Source organism: Leucoraja erinacea, unplaced genomic scaffold, assembly GCF_028641065.1.
Source record: "Leucoraja erinacea ecotype New England unplaced genomic scaffold, Leri_hhj_1 Leri_757S, whole genome shotgun sequence".
In the NCBI taxonomy this organism is placed as follows: domain Eukaryota; kingdom Metazoa; phylum Chordata; class Chondrichthyes; order Rajiformes; family Rajidae; genus Leucoraja; species Leucoraja erinaceus.
In genome coordinates this window covers 27,158-48,461 of record NW_026576682.1, presented here as the reverse complement: position 1 = coordinate 48,461, position 21,304 = coordinate 27,158, and the positions used below count along the sequence as shown (strand labels likewise).

Here is a 21,304-nt window from a genome sequence, read left to right as displayed (position 1 = left end):
TGTTTTGGCGGCCAAGGTAGAAACACCTCTGCTTCCCTTATCTGAATCTTTGACACATCATGAATCACTGGGCCATGGGCACAGATACATCTAATGTATTTATATTTAAATACACTCCTTTTGGTTAGACACAAAATGTTGGAGTAACTCAGCAGGACTGAAGTCTGAAGAAGGGTTGAGACCCGAATCGTCACTCATTCCTTCTCTCCAGAGATGCTGCCTGTCCCACTGAGTTACTCCAGCGTTTAAACCAGCATCTGCAGTTCCTTTCCACACTGTTCCCCATGGTTACTGTTTACCAACCAATTTTCAAGCACACATGCTATAATTTTGTGCACACATCTTTTATGTAGCTGTATACATTTGAACTCCCAAAGTGCAGTACCTCAGAAAATTAATGCATATGGGTGTATTTAGACTGTCCTAAGGTCCCACATAATGGCAAGACCCTATCAGACCCCAACCATTGAAGATAGGGGGCATCCTGTACGATAATCCTCAACACTGGTGCTCCACAGATACGTGTCCTCACCCACTTTACTCCCTGTACGCCCACGACTCTGTAGCCAAGTACAAATCCAATCCAATTTACAAATTTGCAGACAACACCACCGTTACTTAAGGAAGTAGCTCCAGAAATAGTGGATGCATTAGTAATAATCTTTCAAAACTCTTTAGTTTCTGGAGTAGTTCCAGAGGATTGGCGGGTAGCAAACGTAACCCCACTTTTTAAGAAGGGAGGGAGAGAGAAAACGGGGAATTACAGACCAGTTAGTCTAACATCAGTAGTGGGTAAACTGCTAGAGTCAGTTATTAAAGATGGGATATCAGCACATTTGGAAAGTGATGAAATCATTGGACAAAGTCAGCATGGATTTACGAAAGGTAAATCATTTCTGACGAATCTTATAGAATTTTTCGAGGATGTAACTAGTAGCGTGGATAGGGGAGAACCAGTGGATGTGGTGCATCTGGACTTCCATATAACCATATAACAATTACAGCACGGAAACAGGCCATCTCGGCCCTACAAGTCCATGCCGAACAATTTTTTTTTTCCCCTTAGTCCCACCTGCCTGCACTCATACCATAACCCTCCATTCCCTTCTCATCCATATGCCTATTCAATTTATTTTTAAATGATACCAATCAACCTGCCTCCACCACTTCCACTGGGAGCTCATTCCACACTGCCACCACTCTCTGCGTAAAGAAGTTCCCCCTCATATTACCCCTAAACTTCTGTCCCTTAATTCTGAAGTCATGTCCTCTTGTTTGAATCTTCCCTATTCTCAAAGGGAAAAGCTTGTCCACATCAACTCTGTCTATCCCTCTCATCATTTTAAAGACCTCTATCAGGTCCCCCCTTAACCTTCTGCGCTCCAGAGAATAAAGACCTAACTTATTCAACCTATCTCTGTAACTTAGTTGTTGAAACCCAGGCAACATTCTAGTAAATCTCCTCTGTACTCTCTCTATTTTGTGTACATCCTTCCTAGAATTGGGCGAACAAAATTGTACACCATACTCCATATTTGGTCTCACCAATGCCTTGTACAATTTTAACATTACATACTCAATGCTCTGATTTATAAAGGCTAGCATACCAAAAGCTTTCTTTACCACCCTATCTATATGAGATTCCACCTTCAAGGAACTATGCACGGTTATACCCAGATCCCTCTGTTCAACTATATTCTTCAATTCCCTACCATTTACCATGTACGTCCTATTTTGATTTGTCCTGCCAAGGTGTAGCACCTCACATTTATCAGCATTAAACTCCATCTGCCATCTTTCAGCCCATTTTTCCAAATGGCCTAAATCACTCTGTAGACTCTGGAAATCCTCTTCATTATCCACAACACCCCCTATCTTGGTATCATCTGCATACTGACTAATCCAATTTACCACACCTTCATCCAGATCATTGATGTACATGACAAACAACAAAGGACCCAACACAGATCCCTGAGGCGCCCCACTAGTCACCTGCCTCCAACCCGATAAACAGCCATCCACCATTACCCTCTGGCTTCTCCCATTCAGCCACTGTTGAATCCATCTTGCTATTCCTGCATTTATACCCAACAGTTGAACCTTCTTAACCAACCTTCCATGAGGAACCTTGTCAAAGGCCTTACTAAAGTCCATATAGACAACATCCACTGCTTTACCCTCGTCAATTTCCCTAGTAACCTCTTCAGAAAATTCAAGAAGATTAGTCAAACATGACCTTCCAGGCACAAATCCATGTTGACTGTTCCTAATCAGACCCTGTTTATCTAGATGTTTATATATATTTTCTCTAAGTTATCTTTTCCATTAATTTGCCCACCAATGAAGTCAAACTAACAGGTCTATAATTGCTAGGTTTACTCTTAGACCCCTTTTTAAACAATGGAACAACATGCGCAGTACGCCAATCCTCGGGGACTATTCCCGTTTCTAATGACATTTGAAATATTTCTGTCATAGCCCCGGCTATTTCTACACCCAGGTCTTACTTCCAGAAGGCTTTCGACAAGGTCCCACATAAGAGATTAGTATACAAACTTACAGCACACGGCATTGGGGGTTCAGTATTGATGTGGATAGAGAACTGTCTGGCAAACAGGAAGCAAAGAGTAGGAGTAGGGTCCTTTTCACAATGGCAGGCAGTGACTAGTGGGGTACCGCAAGGCTCAGTGCTGTGACCCCAGCTATTTACAATGTATATTAATGATCTGGATGAGGGAATTGAAGGCAATATCTCCAAGTTTGCGGATGACACTAAGCTGGGGGGCAGTGTTAGCTGTGAGGAGGATGCTAGGAGACTGCAAGGTGACTTGGATAGGCTGGGTGAGTGGGCAAATGTTTGGCAGATGCAGTACAATGTGGATAAATGTGAGGTTATCCATTTTGGTGGCAAAAACGGGAAAGCAGACTATTATCTAAATGGTGGCCGATTGGGAAAGGGGGAGATGCAGCGAGACCTGGGTGTCATGGTACACCAGTCATTGAAGGTAGGCATGCAGGTGCAGCAGGCAGTAAAGAAAGCGAATGGTATGTTGGCTTTCATAGCAAAAGGATTTGAGTATAGGAGCAGGGAGGTTCTACTGCAGTTGTACAGGGCCTTGGTGAGACCACACCTGGAGTATTGCGTGCAGTTTTTGTCTCCAAATCTGAGGAAGGACATTATTGCCATAGAGGGAGTGCAGAGAAGGTTCACCAGACTGATTCCTGGGATGTCAGGACTGTCTTACGAAGAAAGACTGGATAGACTTGGTTTATACTCTCTAGAATTTAGGAGACTGAGAGGGGATCTTATAGAAACTTACAAAATTCTTAAGGGGTTGGACAGGCTAGATGCAGGAAGATTGTTCCCGATGTTGGGGAAGTCCAGGACAAGGGGTCACAGCTTAAGGATAAGGGGGAAATCCTTTAAAACCGAGATGAGGAAAACTTTTTTTCACACAGAGGGGTGAATCTGTGGAACTCTCTGCCACAGAGGGTAGTTGAGGCCACAGTTCATTGTCTATATTTAAGAGGGAGTTAGATGTGGCCCTTGAGGCTAAAGGGATCAGGGGGTTTGGAGAGAAGGCAGGTACGGGATACTGAGTTGGATGATCAGCCATGATCATATTGAATGGCGAATGGTGCAGGCTCGAAGGGCCGAATGGCCTACTCTTGCACCTAATTTCTATGTTTCTATGTTATGGGCAGGATATTAAATAACGGGATTTCAGCTGCAGGGGATGGTGGCAATGTCGAAGATTGAGAGGAGACCTGATCGAAGTATATAAAATTATGAGAAGCATAAATAAGGTAGTCAGTGAGAACCTTCCAATGAATGGGACAAAGTTTAAAGAAGATGAATGGGGCGATTCTTTTACACAGTGGAGTGTGGTGGTGTATATCTGTAATGTGCTGCCAGGGATGGTAGTGGAGGCAGAAAGGATAGACATTTAAGAAGATGTAATAGGCCCATGGATATGCAGGGAATGGAGGGATATGGATCACGTGCAGGAAGAGGAGATTAATTTAATTTGTGATTCTGTCGGGTACAGACATTGTGGGCCGAAGGGTCTGTTCATGGGCTGTACTGTTCTATGGTCTATGACTGGTGTCTTGTTTAGCACAGACATTGTGTATCGAAGGGCCTGCTCCTGTACTGTACCGTTCTATGTCCTATTTATTTTAGCAGCTAAAACCTCAAAAACCCCACGGGTTTGTCAAATATTAATTTCCCTTTTATAAACCGATGATGACTTTGCTGACATTAATTTCCCTTTTATAAACCGATGATGACTTTGCTAAACAGGTCCGTGGTACCGACATTCTCCTTCCTTCTCATCGTGGGATTACATTGCCAGGCCTCCAGTCTGTAGGAACTGTTCCGTCATCCGGAGAGTCCTAGGACACGACATCAGTGCACCCACTGATGTCCTTCAGCATCAGGCACTGAAAATAAACTGGCTTCCAGTCCATCATTGGTTTATTTTTTACCAATACTAATTACCTCCATCCAAGACCGCAAGAAATTGCAGAGAATTGTGAACACAGCCCAGACCATCACACAAACCAACCTCCCTTCCATTGACTCCACTTATATCTCATGCTCCCTCGGCAAGGCCAGCAGCATAATCACCCTGGCCACTCCCTCTTCTCCCCTCTCCCATCGGGCAAAAGGTGTCAAAGTGTGAAAACACACATCTCTTGATTCAGAGACAGTTTCTTCCCAGCTGTTATCAGGCAACTGAATCATCCTACCACAACCAGAGAGCAGTGCTGAACTACTATCTACCTCTTTGGTGACCCTCGCAGTTTCCCTGAACAGAATTTGGTGGCGTTACCTGGCACGAAACATTATTCCCTTCTACTAGTCTGTAAATGGACACAGTACGGCTCGATTATAATCATGTATTGTCTTTCTGCTAACTGGTTAGCACACAACAAAAGCATTTCACTGTATCTCGGTACACGTGACAATAAACTGAACTGAAACTTCCCTTTAATTGAACTCTGGTTGCCGATCATTTCTGGGAACATACTTGTTTCCGCTTACATGAAGTCAGAAGCGACGTATTGGTTTAATTTAATTATCCTGCTACATCTTTGTCCCATTACATTATAGAATTATAGAATTTTTCGAGGATGTAACTAGTAGAGTAGATAGGGGAGAACCAGTGGGTGTGTTATATCTGGACTTTCAGAGGGCTTTCGACAAGGTCCCACATAAGAGATTAGTATACAAACTTAAAGCACACGGTATTGGGGGTTCAGTATTGATGTGGATAGAGATCTGGCTGGCAAACAGGAAGCAAAGAGTAGGAGTAAATAGGTCCTTTTCACAATGGCAGTGACTAGTGGGGTACCACAAGGCTCAGTGCTGGGACCCCAGCTATTTACAATAGATATTAATGATGATTTGGACGAGGGAATTGAATGCAACATCTCCAAGTTTGCGGATGACACGAAGCTGGGGGGCAGTGTTAGCTGTGAGGAGGATGCTAGGAGGCTGCAATGTGACTTGGATAGGCTGGGTGAGTGGGCAAATGCATGGCAGATGCAGTATAATGTGGATAAATGTGAGGTTATCCACTTTGGTGGCAAAAACAGGAGAGTAGACTATGATCGGAATGGTGGCCAATTAGGAAAAGTGGAGATGCAACGAGACCTGGGCGTCATGGTACACCAGTCATTGAAAGTAGGCATGCAGGTACAGCAGGCAGTGGAGAAATCGAATGGTATGTTAGCATTCACAGCAAAAGGATTTGAGTATAGGATCAGGGAGGTTCCACTGCAGTTGTACAGGGGTTTTGGCGAGACCACACCTGGAGTATTGCGTACAGTTTTGGTCTCCAAATCTGAGGAAAGACATTCTTGCCATAGAGGGGGTACAGAGAAGGTTCACCAGACTGATTCCTGGGATGTCAGGACTTTCATATGAAGAAAGACTGGATAGACTTGGCTTGTACTCGCTAGAATTTAGAAGATTGAGAGGGGATCGTATAGAAACTTACAAAATTCTTAAGGAGTTGGTCAGGCTAGATGCAGGAAGATTGTTCCCGATGTTGGGGAAGTCCAGAACAAGGGGTCACAGTTTAAGGATAAGGCGGAATTCCTTTAGGACTGAGATGAGAAAATCATTTTTCACACAGAGAGTGGTGAATCTCTGGAATTCTCTGCCACAGAAGGTAGTTGAGGCCAGTCCATTGACTATATTTAAGAGGGAGTTAGATGTGGCCCTTGTGGCAAAAGGGATTAGGGGGTATGGAGAGAAGGCAGATACGGGATACTGAGTTGGATGATCAGCCATGATCATATTGAATGGCGGTGCAGGGCCGAATGGCCTGCACCTATTCGAAGGGCCGAATGGCCTACTACTGCACCTATTTTGTATGTTTCTATGTTAGCTGGGAGAAGGTAACAACACAGCAAATAGAGATAAAATATAGTCGTAAGACTGGTAGGAGAACTGAGAAGGGGGAAGGATGGAGAGAGAGGGAAAGCAAAGGCTACTTGAAGTTAGAGAAGTCAATGTTCATACCGCTGGGGTGTAAAGTGCCCAAGCAAAATATGAGGTGCTGTTCCTACAATTTGCGCTGGGCCTCACTCTGACAATGGAGGAGGCCCAGGAGAAAGGTCAGATTAGGAATGGGAGGGGCAGTTAAAGTGTTTAGGATGGAAGTACGCTGTTATAAACCTTTGGCTAGAACATAGCTGAAATATGATGTTCAGGCCTGGTCCATGGTGCAGGAGGGAGGGTGCAGGGGAGATTCACCAGGATGGTGACACAAGGAACTGCAGATGCTGGTTTGCTAAGAAACAAATGACACCTAGTCCTGGAGTAACTGGTCAGGCAGCATCTGTGGAGAACATGGATAGGCAGTGTTTCAGTTTGGGACCCTACTTTGGACTGATTGCAGTAGAGGGGAGAAAGCTGGATGAGGGGGTGGGCAGGACAAAGCCTGGCAAGTGATAGGTGGATGAAGGTGATGGGGAAGGAGGTGGGGTTGATAGGCAGAGATGAAAAGACAAAAGGTGTGAGGTCAGGGTGGAAGAGGTGGGAATTGTGGCCAGATGAAGTCATATCGGTGGAGGGGGGAAGCGGGAGGAAGGGAGGGGGGGGGGGGTTAATAGGGAAGAGAGCGGGAGAAGGACTGGACAGTTTTTTATCCTTTTTCATCCACATTCCTTCCTCTGGCTTCACAATCCACTCTTTCATCCTTACCTCACACGTTTTATCTTTCCATCTGTGCCCTTTGTCCAAACGTCTGCCAATCAATATCCCCCCTCACCTGTATCCACCTATCACTCACCAGGTGCTGTCACACCTTCACCCCACATCCAGTTTTCTTCCTCCAGCACAATCAGTGTGAAGAATGGTCCCAACCTGAAACGTCACCTCTCAATGTTCTCCAGCGATGTGGCCTGGCTCGCTGAGTTCCCCCAGCACTCCGTGTCCTGTTTTCACCAGGATGTTGACAGGGATGGGACTTCCCTAATGAGAGATTGGCTGGGTCTGTGCTCCGAGGAGCGGTGGGGCCTGACAGAGAGTACAAAACTATATAAAGCACCGTGGAGTAGATAGTAAGGCTCCTTGCTCGTGAAAGAGGCGTTATAATCAGAGGGTGGGCAATGGGAAAGGTTTCGAGGGGATCTAAGGAAGATTATTTTAGGACGGAGGGTGGTTGTAATGTTCAGTCTGGGTGGAGGCAGAGACTCTCATAATGTTTAATCGGGGTGTGGACAGCAGCAACTCACTGAGGCAGAGCAGGCCACCGACCACATGTTGGTAAAAAGGTTCAGCGTAGATGTACTGATGGTCAGCATGGGCAGGGTGGGCCGAAGGGCCTGCATCTGTGATGTATGACCTTTACGCTCTGCGCCTCCGTGCCTCGAGGCTGAGACTGATCACACTAGGGGGCATTTTACAGAAGCCGCTGAACCTACAGGGATGTGGGAGGAAACCGGGGCACCCGGAGGAAACCCACGCGGTCACGGGGAGAACGTGCAAACTCCACACAGATGATCCCAGGTTTCTGGAGCCTCCGCTCACCATGTATACCACCCACAACACCCTCCGATGCCAGACACCCCACGTTGGTCCAGCACAGCTCCCCCAGTGCAAGGGGTCCTGCAGGGGAGCGGCACAAGGGAGGGATGCAGGGCAGTGGTGCAGGGGAAGGGTGCAGGGCAGTGGTGCAGGGGGGCGATGCAAGGCATTGGCACTGAGGTAAAGGATCAGTGAGTGACATGGACCAGTGAGTGAGTGGTGCGGTGCAGACTTGTATCGACACGGGCACCGTGTGGCACTCTCCACACTGGGCACATCCTCACCACACTGGCACCTCACTTGGTACCTCACCACACCGGGGATGACCAAACTTCACCTCACCGGGCACCAACCTCTGGGTCGGCCGTCTCAGAGCTGGAGGAGAACAGCGCCAGGCTGTGCCCACAGGAGGCGCGTTTGAAGGTCTTGCTGAGCGAGAGCAGGTTGAGCTCGGAGCCGGACTTCACCCTCTCCTTGGCCCGGAGCACCGCCTGCTCCAGGCGACGCATCTTCTCCTCCAGACGTGGCAACGCCTTCCGTTCTGCACACACACACACACACAGTCAGTGGGGCATGACATACGCGCGCACACACATGGTCGCTGGGTCATGGGGTGAGAGAGGGACGGGGAGGAGGAGGGGATGTGAGGGGGAGGGAAGGGAAGGGGGGGGGGAGAGGGATGGAGAGGAGGAGAGGGAAGGGAAGGAGGAAGGGGATGGGGGATGGGGGGGGGGGGAGGGGGATATGAAGGGGAGGGGGAGGGGAAGGGGAAGTGGAAGGGGATGGGGGGGGGGGGGGGGGAGAGGGGGGTGACTGCGCTGGGACTATAGTCGGGGAGCAGGGCTGTTGGCCAAGAGTGAGGACTGGAGCAAGGAGTCACAGTAACTCTTGCTGAAGTCAACACACGGGAACGCAGCAGCAAGTGGAGGGACGGGGGTCACGTGCAGGCAGAGGTGATCAGTTTAACAGCCTCATGTTGGGCATAAGCATTGTGGGCCGAAGGGCCTGTTCCTGTGCTGTACTGTTTTTCTCCTCCTTCTCCCCCTACCACCAACCCCCCCCCCCCCCCCCCCCCCCCCCCCCACTCCCTCGCCCACCTCCCATCCCTCTCCCCCCCCCACACTCCCTCCCCTCTGGACATTCAAAACTCTGCCTCCCTATTTACATTTGTATATTGCCGTTTACAGGCCACCTTTGCTTTTAAATCCTTCAAGTTCTCGCTCCACCTGCCTCTACAATCCCCTTCACCGCGACCCCACTCCGAGTCATGGACATTCACACCCCTGTCCTCCCTTGTCTATTCCTCCGCTCTGGGACTCCCTCCTTGAACTTCCCCACCTCTGCATCTTTCTTTCCTCCTCTGATTAACATCCCTCTTAGACCAAACCTCCGTGTGTCCTCTCTCACACCTTATTTCATCTGATCATACAGTGTGGAAACAGGCCCTTCGGCCCAACTTGCCAATACTGACCACCATATCCCATCTACACTACTCGCACCTGCTTGCGTTTGGCCCATAGCCTCTAAACCTGTCCCATCCACGATCCTGTCCAAATGTTACTTAAACGTACCTGCTTCAATGACCCCCTCTGACAGCTTGCTCCATACGCCTACCACTCATTGTGTAAAAAAGTTACCCCTCAAGTTCCCATTAAATCTTTCACCCCTCATCTTAAACCTAGAGTATGTCCTCTGGTTCCCGATTCACCTACTCTGGGCAGAGACTCTGTGCATCTACCCGATCTATTCCTCTCATGATTTTATACGCCTCTATAACATCACCCCTCATCCTCCAGGGTTACAGGGTTCGAGCCTATCTAACATAGAAACATAGAAAATAGGTGCAGGAGTAGGCCATTCGGCCCTTCAAGCCTGCGCCGCCATTCAACATGATCATGGCTGATCATCCAACTCAGTATCCCGTACCTGCCTTCTCTCCATACCCCCTGATCCCTTTAGCCACAAGGGCCACATCTAACTCCCTCTTAAATATAGCCAATGAACTGGCCTCAACTACCCTCTGTGGCAGAGAGTTCCAGAGATTCACCACTCTCTGTGTGAAAAATGTTTTCCTCCTCTCGGTCCTAAAGGATTTCCCCTCTATCCTTAAGCTGTGACCCCTTGTCCTGGACTTCCCCAACATCGGGAACAATCTTCCTGCATCTAGCCTGTCCAACCGCTTAAGAATTTTGTAAGTTTCCATAAGATCCCCCCTCAATCTTCTAAATTCTACTGAGTACAAGCCGAGTCTATCCAGTCTTTCTTCATATGAAAGTCCTGACGTCCCAGGAATCGGTGTGGTGAACCTTCTCTGTACTCCCTCTATGGCAAGAATGTATTTCCTCAGATTAGGAGACCAAAACTGTACGCAATACTCCAGGTGTGGTCTCACCAAGACCCTGTACAACTGCAGTAGAACCTCCCTGCTCCTATACTCAAATCCTTTTACTATGAATGCTAACATACCATTCGCTTTCTTCACTGCCTGCTGCACCTGCATGCCTACTTTCAATGACTGGTGTACCATGACACCCAGGTCTCGTTGCATCTCCCCATTTCCTAATTGGCTGCCATTTAGATAATAGTCATCCTACAGCTCAGGCCATCGAGTCCTGGCAACATCCTGGTCAATAATCTCCACACCCTTTCCAGCTTGGTGTTAAATGTTGTTTGACGATGTTCCTGGTGAACACCCCACTTACCAGGCAATGGATCCATCGCTGCTTTGAAGTCTTTCTTGTCTGTCTGTGTGGATTGGTCCCGGGCAGCTGCCCTTTCACCTTCAGGTGCTTTCCTTTCCAATTCACCCCAAGATGTTAGAAATCTGGCTTCAGGAAATGCAGTTTGGAAAGTAATGCATGAATGAAAACAGCACACCTAGCTGATGCTCAGAGCAAACGTGCAGAACAAGTCTGTGGAATTCTTTGCCACAGAAGGCTGTGGAGGCCAAGTCAATGGATATTTTTTAAGGCAGAGATAGATAGATTATTGATTAGTACGGGTGTCAGGGGTTATGGGGAGAAAGCAGGAGAATGGGGTTAGGAGGGAGAGATAGATTAGCCATGATTTGAATGGTGGAATAGACCATGGTGGAATTCATGACCTTATGAAGAGGCACATGGATATACAGGGAGTGGAGGGATATGGATCCCGTGCAGACAGATTAGAGCTGGTCCTGACATCATATTCGGCACAGACATTGTGGGCCGAAGGGCCTTCTCCTGTGCTGTACTGTTCTATGTTTTATGTTTGTAAAGTAAGTAAGTAGGTTTATTGACCAAGTATTCACATACAAGGAATTTGCCTTGGTGCTCCGCCCGCAAGTAACAACATGACATACAGTGACTGGAACGAATGACTCAGAAAACACTAAACATTCATAATAATAAAACATTAATGATAAAACACCATTGATCAAGCATGTGAACCAACAAAATACCAGATCAAAGGAAGGCTACAGATTTTTTGGCTGTTGAGTAGAGCAAATACTCATGGATAAGAACTGTTTTTATGACTGGCTGTGGCAGCTTTGACAGTCCGGAGTCGCCTTCCAGAGGGAAGTGATTCAAAGAGTTTGTGGCCAGGGTGAGAGGGGTCAGAGATGATCTTGCCCGCTCGCTTCCTGGCCCTTGCAGTGTACAGTTCATCAATGGAGGGAAGGTTGCAGCCAATAACCTTCTCTGGTTAAAACACAACCACTCAAGCAGCAGCTGCAAGACTGTGGCATGTTATTGCGGCACAGTGTCTCAGCGGGTAGAGCCGCTGCCTCACAGCGCCAGTGTCCCGGGCTCGATCCCAACCACAACTGCTGTCTGTGTGGAGTGTGCACGTCCTCCCTGCGTTAACGTAGGTTTCCTCCGGGTGCTCCAGTTTCCTTCCACATCTCAAAGACGTGCAGGTTTGTAAGTTGATTGGCCCTCTGTAAACTGCCCCTTGTGGATGTGAAAGTTGGATAACATAGGCCTAATGTGAAGGGGTGATGGATGGTCAGCGTGCACTCAGTGGGTCCCTGCTGTATCTCTCTAAACATTTACAGGACAAGGCCAAGACCACCACTGTATATCCATGCCTCTCCATTCCCTGCATATTCATGCTCCTATCTAAAAGTCTCTTTAAATGCTCCTATTTTATGGGCCGAACATGGGCAAATCCACAGTGTCTTTTACCTATAGTAGGGGCATCAAAAACCACACCAGCCAACTGTATATAAAGACCACAAAAACCTATGTGGAACGGACTGCTAGAGGAGGTAGTTGAGGCAGGTACTATAACAGCATTTAAAAGACATTTGAACAGGTAGATGAATGGGAAAGGTCTAGACGGATATGGGCCAAATATGGTACTAGCATAGTTGGGGCATCTTGGTTGGCTTGGGAAAGTTGGGCCGAAGGGCCTGTTTCCGTGCTGTACAACTCTATGACTGTGACTGTAAATGGCACATCTCTGTTTGCATGGAGGAGTTGAGCTGTAGGTCCTGTTTCTGTGCTGTATGATTCTATTTCTATAAGCGGACCTTCAGACTATAGGTCGAGTCCCTGCATCAACTTTTCCCTTGATAACACTTTAGACTTTAGAGATGCAGCGTGGAAACAGGCCCTTCGGCCCTCTGAGCCCACGCTGACCAACGATCACCCCGTACATCAGCACTACCCTACACACTGGGGACAATTTTCAATTTACAGAAGCCAATTCATCATGTGTGATCATCTGAGGGTTGGAACCATCTGCATGGTGTTGACCAAGGCACTGGTGTCCTGAACATCTCTCCCCATGGTCCACGTGAAAGGCCGCATGGTGTATAAAGACCACCACTGTATATGGAGACCACTGTATATGGAGATCACCACTGTATATAGAGACCACTGTATATAGAGACCACTGTATATGGAGACCACCACTGTATATGGAGACCACTGTATATGGAGACCACCACTGTATATAGAGACCACTGTATATGGAGACCACCACTGTATATGGAGACCACTGTATATGGATACCACCACTGTATATGGAGACCACTGTATATGGAGACCACCTGTATATATAGACCACCACTGTATATGGAGACCACCACTGTATATAGAGACCACTGTATATAGAGACCACTGTATATAGAGACCACTGTATATATAGACCACCACTGTATATATAGACCACTGTATATATAGACCACCACTGTATATATAGACCACTGTATATATAGACCACTGTATATATAGACCACTGTATATATAGACCACCACTGTATATAGACCACTGTATATATAGACCACTGTATATATAGACCACCACTGTATATATAACCATATAACCATATAACAATTACAGCACGGAAACAGGCCATCTCGACCCTTCTAGTTCGTGCCGAACACATAATCTCCCCTAGTCCCATATACCTGCGCTCAGACCATAACCCTCCATTCCCTTCCCATCCATATAACTATCCAATTTATTTTTAAATGATAAAAACGAACCTGCCTCCACCACCTTCACTGGAAGCTCATTCCACACAGCTACCACTCTCTGAGTAAAGAAGTTCCCCCTCATGTTACCCCTAAACTTCAGTCCCTTAATTCTCATGTCATGTCCCCTTGTTTGAATCTTCCCTACTCTCAGTGGGAAAAGCTTGTCCACGCCAACTCTGTCTATCCCTCTCATCATTTTAAAAACCTCTATCAAGTCCCCCCTTAACCTTCTGCGCTCCAAAGAATAAAGCCCTAAAGCCACTATATAGACCACTGTATATAGACCACCACTGTATATATAGACCACTGTATATAGACCACCACTGTATATATAGACCACCACTGTATATATATAGACCATTGTATATATAGACCACCACTGTATATATAGACCACTGTATATATAGACCACCACTGTATATAGAGACCACTGTATATAGAGACCACTGTATATATAGACCACCACTGTATATATAGACCACCACTGTATATATAGACCACCACTGTATATATAGACCACCACTGTATATATAGACCCACTGTATATAGAGACCACTGTATATAGACCACCACTGTATATAGACCACCACTGTATATATAGACCACTGTATATAGACCACCACTGTATATATAGACCACCACTGTATATATAGACCACCACTGTATATATAGACCACCACTGTATATATAGACCACCACTGTATATAGACCACCACTGTATATACCACCACTATTGTATATAGACCACCACTGTATATAGAGACCACCACTGTATATAGAGACCACCACTGTATATATTGTCCACGACTGTATATAATGTCCACCACTGTATATAATGACCACCATGGGACAGATCACAGTTGGCCCTAACTGGATCATCGATCGATCACCCGTTCACACTAGTTCCATGTTTTCCCACTTTCTCATCCACTCCCTGCAAACTTGGGGCAATTTAACCATATAACCATATAACAATTACAGCACGGAAACACGCCATCTCGACCCTTCTAGTCCGTGCCGAACACATATTCTCCCTTAGTCCCATATACCTGCGCTCAGACCATAACCTTCCATTCCCTTCCCGTCCATATAACTATCCAATTTATTTTTAAATGATAAAAACGAACCTGCCTCCACCACCTTCACTGGAAGCTCATTCCACACAGCCACCACTCTCTGAGTAAAGAAGTTCCCCCTCATGTTACCCCTAAACTTCAGTCCCTTAATTCTCAAGTCATGTCCCCTTGTTTGAATCTTCCCTACTCTCAGTGGGAAAAGCTTTTCCACGTCAACTCTGTCTATCCCTCTCATCATTTAAAAAACCTCTATCAAGTCCCCCCTTAACCTTCTGCGCTCCAAAGAATAAAGCCCTAACTTGTTCAACCTTTCTCTGTAACTTAGTTGGTGAAACCCAGGCAACATTCTAGTAAATCTCCTCTGTACTCTCGCTATTTTGTTGTTGACATCCTTCCTATAATTAGGCAACCAAAATTGTACACCATACTCCAGAATTGGCCTCACCAATGCCTTGTACAATTTTAACATTACATCCCAACTTCTACACTCAATGCTCTGATTTATAAAGGCCAGCACACCAAAAGCTTTCTTTACCACCATATCTACATGAGATTCTACCTTCAGGGAACAGTGCACAGTTATTCCCAGATCCCTCTGTTCACCTACATTCTTCAATTCCCTACCATTTACCATTTACCGAGGGCTAGTCAACCTACAAACCCACACGTCTTTGGGATGTGCGAGGAAACCGGAGCAGCCGAAGGAAGCCCACGCGGTCACAGGAAGAACGTGCAAACTCCACACAGACAGCAGCCGAGGTCAGGATTGAACTCGGGATCTGGCGCAGTCCATCTCTGTATATAGAGACCACGACTGTATATGGAGACCACTGTATGTCCCTGGAGAGGGAGGATGTGGTGTCCACGGGGATTCTGGAGGTCTCCCGAGAACGCTGGTCACCGCGGGGACGATGTGGATGATGGTTCAGTTCAGTTTAGTTTAGAGATACCGCACGGAAACAGCCCTCCCCCCCCCCCCCCCCCCCCCCCCCCCCCCCCCCCAGGTTTGCACCGACCAGCGATCCCACACACTAACACTATCCTACACACTAGGGACAATTTACACATACACCAAGCCAATTTACCTACAAACCTGTACGTCTTTGGAGTGTGGGAGGAAACCGAAAATCTGGGAGAAAACCCAAGGGGGGAATGTACAAACTGCGTACAGGCAGCAACCTGTAGTCGGGATCAAACCCGGGTCTCGGGCGCTGCAGCTCTGTAAGGCAGCAACTCTACTGCTCGTCACCCTGCTGCACCGTTTAGTTTATTGTCACGTGTAGTGAGGTACAGTTATAGTTTGATGCTTGATGTTTGCAAACTGTGCACGCAGCCGTGGTTTACGCAGTACTTTGTAAATGTGATTATGCAATAAAAGCTTCTTGTTATGGAAAAAAAAAGAGGGGGGTAAAAGTGCCGGTGCCTGGATAGACTTACCACTGGGCAGGGTGTTGTACCTCGCCCCCTGGCTGCTGTTGGTGTTGCGCTGGTAATTCTCCGCAAATCTGGTGCCTTCTTGGTCTCCCAGCTGCTGGTTGGGCAGAGCCAGCCTCTGCTGCAAGCAAACGAGAGATAACGTTACTCAATGAGGGTGGGTGGGGGAGCTCGCTGGAAATATGGACCCCGCCCGTCAGCCATTGACAAGGGGAACTCACAGGAGTTAAACTGGAAAGGGTGCAGAGATGAATTACGAGGATGTTGCCAGGACTTGAGGGGCTGAGCTATAGGGAGAGGGTGGGCATGCTAGCACTTTATTCCTGGCAGTGCAATAGGATGAGGGGTGATCTTATAGAAGATAGACACAAAAAGCTGGAGTAACTCAGCGGGAAAGGCAGCATCACCTTCAGTCACCCATTCCTTCTCTACAGAGATGCTGCCTGTCCCGCTGAGTTACTCTAGCTTTTTGTGTCTATCCTTGGTTTAAACCAGCATCTGCAGTTCCTTCATACACACAGTGATCTTATAGAGGTGTCGTTTACCCAGAGTAGGCAAATCCAAAATCAGAGGTTTAAGGTGGGTGGGAACAGATTTAATCGGAACCTGACGGACAGCTTTTTTACACAGAATTGCATTGGCTACATGGAACGAGCTGCCAAAGGAGGTAGTTGAGGCAGGTACTATAACAACATTCAAGACACACTTGGACAGGTACATGGGCAGGTGGGACTAGCGTTGATGGTCAGCATGGACAAGACGGGCTGAAGGGCCTGTGTCCGTGCTGCATGATTCTATGACGATCTACTTTGAGACTCAGTGATTGGCCCTTTGTAACTCTGGCTGGGATTCTACTTCTCAATAGCAGGACCAAGGTTATTCATTGATACAGCAGGGACAATGTACAGCCCTGACTGCCCACTGCAGTAGACAGGGACAATGCTGGCGTGGGTGCTCATGGCATTTGGCCCTGAGAAAGGGAATGGCATGGATGGCTTCCTGATGCACCAGGTGATGGGCAGGGTCCATGGGATCACTGTGGCACTGACACAGCTTTCCTAACGTAGCCCAGACCATCACACAAACCAACCTCCCTTCTACCGACTCCATTTACACCTCACGCTGCCTTGGCAAGGCCAGCAGCATAATCAAGGACCAGTCGCACCCTGGCCACTCCCTCTTCTCCCCTCTTTCATCGGGGGGGGGGGGGGGGGGGGGGGGGGGGGAAGGTATAGAAATGTGAAAACACACACCTCCAGATTCAGTTTCTTCCCAGCTGTTATCAGGCAACTGAATCATCCTCCCACAACCAGAGAGCAGTGCTGAACTACTATTTACCTCATTGGTTACCCTCAGGCTATCCTTGATCGGACTTTGCTGGCTTTACCTTGCACTAAACATTATTCCCTTATCATGTATCTGTACACTGTAAACAGATTGATTGTAATCATGTATTGTCTTTCTGCTGACTGGTTAGCACGCAACAAAAGCTTTTCACAGTACCTTGTTACACATGACAATAAACTCAACTCAAGCTCCAAACACCCTTCCTGACACATGTCGGGTATCTCACAGACCAACGACAGGAACATTGAAACCTCCAGATTTAGATGGTACAACCCCCCCCCCCCCCCCCACCACCCCCCCACCCACCATGCCCTCTCCTGTGCCCCACCCTTGTATGTGCCTATCTTTCCCACTATCCTGCCCCCCCTCACCTCGCCCCTCCCCCTTCTGGCTTTACACCTTCCCCTCTTCCTCCTTTTCATCTGCAGCCTTTATCCACCCATCTGACAAATACCCCCCTCCCTACCTGCACCCACCTATCACTCGCCAAGCTTTGTCCCACCCATTCATCACTCTTTGTCTAGCTTTGTCTCCCCTGCTATAACGAGTCTAATCTAACGTCACCTCTCTATGATCCCCAGAGCTGCTGCCTGACATCAGCACTGTATGTTCAGTGTTTTAGTAAACCAGCATGCGTGTTCTTCAGTAAACCAACACGCATGTTCTTGAATCTCCCTATTCATATGTTCATAGGTTCTAGGTACAGAATTAGGCCATTCGGCCCATCAAGTCTACTCTGCCATCCAACCATTGCTGCTCTGCCTTTCCCTCTCAACCTCATTCTCATGCCTTCTCCCCATATCCCCTGACACCCGAACTATTCAAGAACCTGTCAATCTCCACCATAAAAATATCCACTGACGTGGCCTCCACAGCCTTCTGTGGCAAATAATTCCACAGATTCCCCACCTTCTGATTAAATAACTGCTCCCTCATCTGCTTTCTAAAAGTAAGTCCTTTAATTCTGGGGCTGTGACCTCTGGTTCGAGACTCTGCCACGAGTGGAACCATCCTCTCCACATCCACTCTATCCAAGTCTTTCACTATGTGCCTTTCAATGAAGTCCCCCCTCATCCTTCTAAACTCCAGCGAGTACAGGCCCAGTGCGGTCACATTCCTGGGATCATTCTCGGAGATAAAAGTGTCATGGTTTTTCCGCAGGTGCTGTGACATACCTGTGGGGGTGAAGGGCTGCCGTCACCGTCTCTGTCACTGTCTCTGTCTCTGTCTCCGTCCCCTGGGGTAGGCTGGACGGACACTTGGCCAAACGGGTCATCCATGTAGGCGTTGGGTGTTGTGACTCTCCGCTGCAGCAACCCACTGGAGACAAGCAAGGGATCGGTCATCACCAGAGAACACAGCAACCGCGGGGGCTGGAGGGAGGGGCAGGTCGAGCCGTGCTCCCCCCCCCTCCCCGATCAAAGGAAGTCTTTGCACCGCAGCCATGTCCCAGCTTGAGCAGTGGCTACTCTACTGTGCAAACCCCATCTCCCTGCACCAGGCTCATGACCCTCTCCGCCCAAACAATCCAAGTCTTCTTCTCCACACTCCGTCAGTGGCTCCCCCACTCTCTCCCCCCCCCCCCCCCCCTCCCCCCCCCACCCCCCCCCACCAGCACTGTAATCCAGGGGTGATGAAGGTTCCCCTCTGAATATCAACCTCTCTCCCCCCCCCACCCCCCCCCCCCCAACCTAAGCCCATGTCCCGTAGTTTTATCTGAATCTGCTGTGATGATACTTTACCTACAGTTCTGTGTGCAGGAAGGAACTGCAGATGCTGGATTACATGGATGACAGACACAAAGTGCTGGAGTAACTCAGCGGGTAAGGCAGCATCTCTGGAGAAAAGGGATGGGTGATGTTTCGGGTAGGTGTATAACACTCATCCCTTTTCTCCAGAGATGCTGCCTGAGCTGCTGAGTTACTCCAGCACTCTGTGTCCATCTACTTGCAGCTCTATCCTAACTACACCCAAATTATTATCCATACCTCAATCATATTTGCTCTTAACCTCCTCAGCCCTTCCTAGAGTCATAGAGTGTGGAATCAGGCCCTTCGGCCCAACTTGCCCACTCCGGCCAACATGTCCCAGCTACACTAGTCCCACCTGCCAGTGTTTGGTCCATATCCCTCCAAACCTGTCCTATCCATGTGCCTGTCTAACTGTTTCTTAAATGTTGGGATAGTCCCAGCCTCACTACCTCCTCTGGCAGCTTGTTCCATACACCCACCACCCTCTGTGTGAAAATGTTACCCCTCAGATTCCTATTAAATCTTTTCCCCTTCACCTTAAACCTGTGTCCTCTGGTCCTCAATTCCCCTACTCTGGGCAAGAGACTCTGTGCATCTACCCGATCTATTCCTCTCATGATATTTTGCACCTCTATAAGATCACCTCTCAACCTCCTGCGCTCCAATGAATAGAGACCCAGCCAACTCAACCTCTCCCTGTAGCTCACACCTTCAAGTCCTGGCAATGGTGGAACTGTGTCTCTGTGCTGCAGTGGGGGCTGCGGTTGTGAGATGAATGAATGCGATGGTGGAACGGCGACGGTGGTGGACCTCAGACGGCATACTGCGGTGGTGGGTGGTGGACTGCAATGGTGTAGCTGCAGCAGCGGTGGAGCTACAGAGGTGGAGCTGCAATGGTGGGGCCGCGGCGGTGAGGGATGCAATGGTGGTGCTGCAGAGGTGGAGCTGTGGCGGTGGTGCTGCAGCGGTGGTGCTACAGAGGTGGAGCTGTGGCGGTGGTGGAGTGATGCAGTGGTGGTGCTGCAGCGATGGGGCTACAGAGGTGGAGCTGCAGCGGTGGTGCTGCAGCGGTGGATCTACAGTGGAGCTGCAGCGGTGGTGGAGTGCTGCAGTGGAGTGCTGCAGTGGTGGGTGCTGCAGTGGTGGTGCTGCAGTGGTGGATCTGCAGTGGGTGGTGCTGCAGCGATGGGGCTGCAGGGGTGGAGCTGCAGTGGTGGTGGTGCAGCGGGGGGGCTACAGAGGAGCTGCAGCGGTGGTGGAGTGCTGCAGTGGTGGTGCTGCAATGGTGTAGCTGCAGCGATGGGGCTACAGAGGTGGAGCTGCAGCGGTGGTGGAGTGCTGCAGTGGTGGTGCTGCAGTGGTGTAGCTGCAGCAACATTGGGGCTGCAGCAACGGTGGGACTGCGGTGGTGGTGCTGCCTGACCTGACGGGTCCATTGCCGGCACCATTCCATGCTCCGGTTGCAAGGGACGGGTCCTCGTAGGCATGGTCCGGGTCCGGGTCCGGGTCGGGGTCTGCATCAGCTCCACCCGCTGCCGAGAGCAGCCGCAGCCAGCGCCCCCTCTCCTCCAGCGAGACGGCCTGTGGGTGGGGACAGGCGGCCCTGTGACCTCGTCCTGAACACACACCCCAAAACCCGCCCCCCACTGACACTCCCCCTAAACCCCCCCAGTCCATCTCTCCCCCCCCCCCTCACCCGGTCCCTTCCCCCAGCCACCTCCGGCACGTGTGGATGGCCCCCTCCCCGTCCCACCCCCTGTGAGGGGAGTGAGTCTCGGGAGACCATATGGTCTGTTCACACACATGCACTCACCCCCCCTCCCCCACACACCTCTCGCGTGCCCCCTACAGTGGGGGTCCTTACCTGCAGCAGTGCCAGTTCCCTGTCCTGACGGGCGATGCTCAGGCTGCATGTGTGTGCCCGCAGCGTGCAGCCTCGCAGGTCGATGGAGTGTTGCAGCGCGCCGCTGCCTCTGGGTGCCCCGTACATCAGCAGCAGCGGCCCGTCGAGCCGGCACCACAACATCTGCCAGCTGCCCCTCACCAGAACCCGCAGCGAGCCTGCAGAGCAGAGGCAGCAACGTGGAACACAGTCCCCGCAGTGAGAGGGAGCAACGTGCAAACTCCACATAGGCAGCGAGCCTGGAGAGCAGAGGCAGCAACGTGGAGGGGGAGAACAATTAAGAATAT

At 49.1% G+C, this 21,304-nt stretch overlaps 1 protein-coding gene across 1 annotated transcript; it reads right to left on the bottom strand.

Annotated features, from left to right (window-relative positions):
• Positions 1 to 7,119: 7,119 nt before the first annotated feature.
• Positions 7,120 to 21,245, bottom strand: LOC129694690 (actin filament-associated protein 1-like). Its single transcript, XM_055631424.1, has 6 exons — positions 20,979 to 21,245; positions 20,538 to 20,695; positions 18,539 to 18,683; positions 16,020 to 16,137; positions 10,744 to 10,869; positions 7,120 to 8,582 (listed from the first exon to the last, which is right to left on the bottom strand). The coding sequence occupies exons 1-6, from the start codon at positions 21,243 to 21,245 to the stop codon at positions 8,380 to 8,382; spliced, it is 1,017 nt and encodes a 338-aa protein (XP_055487399.1). The 3' UTR covers positions 7,120 to 8,379.
• Positions 21,246 to 21,304: the final 59 nt, after the last annotated feature.

Bases quoted from the DNA above. Each gene is read 5' to 3' on its own strand.
- LOC129694690 (XM_055631424.1), bottom strand. From the start codon at position 21,245: ATGTGGAGTTTGCACGTTGCTCCCTCTCACTGCGGGGACTGTGTTCCA. The intron at 18,684-20,537 runs GTCAGGCAGCAC...GCTTGTCTCCAG, and splicing joins GCCGGCAATGGACCCGTCAG to TGGGTTGCTGCAGCGGAGAG. The intron at 10,870-16,019 runs GTAAGTCTATCC...CATTTCCTGAAG, and splicing joins GTACAACACCCTGCCCAGTG to CCAGATTTCTAACATCTTGG.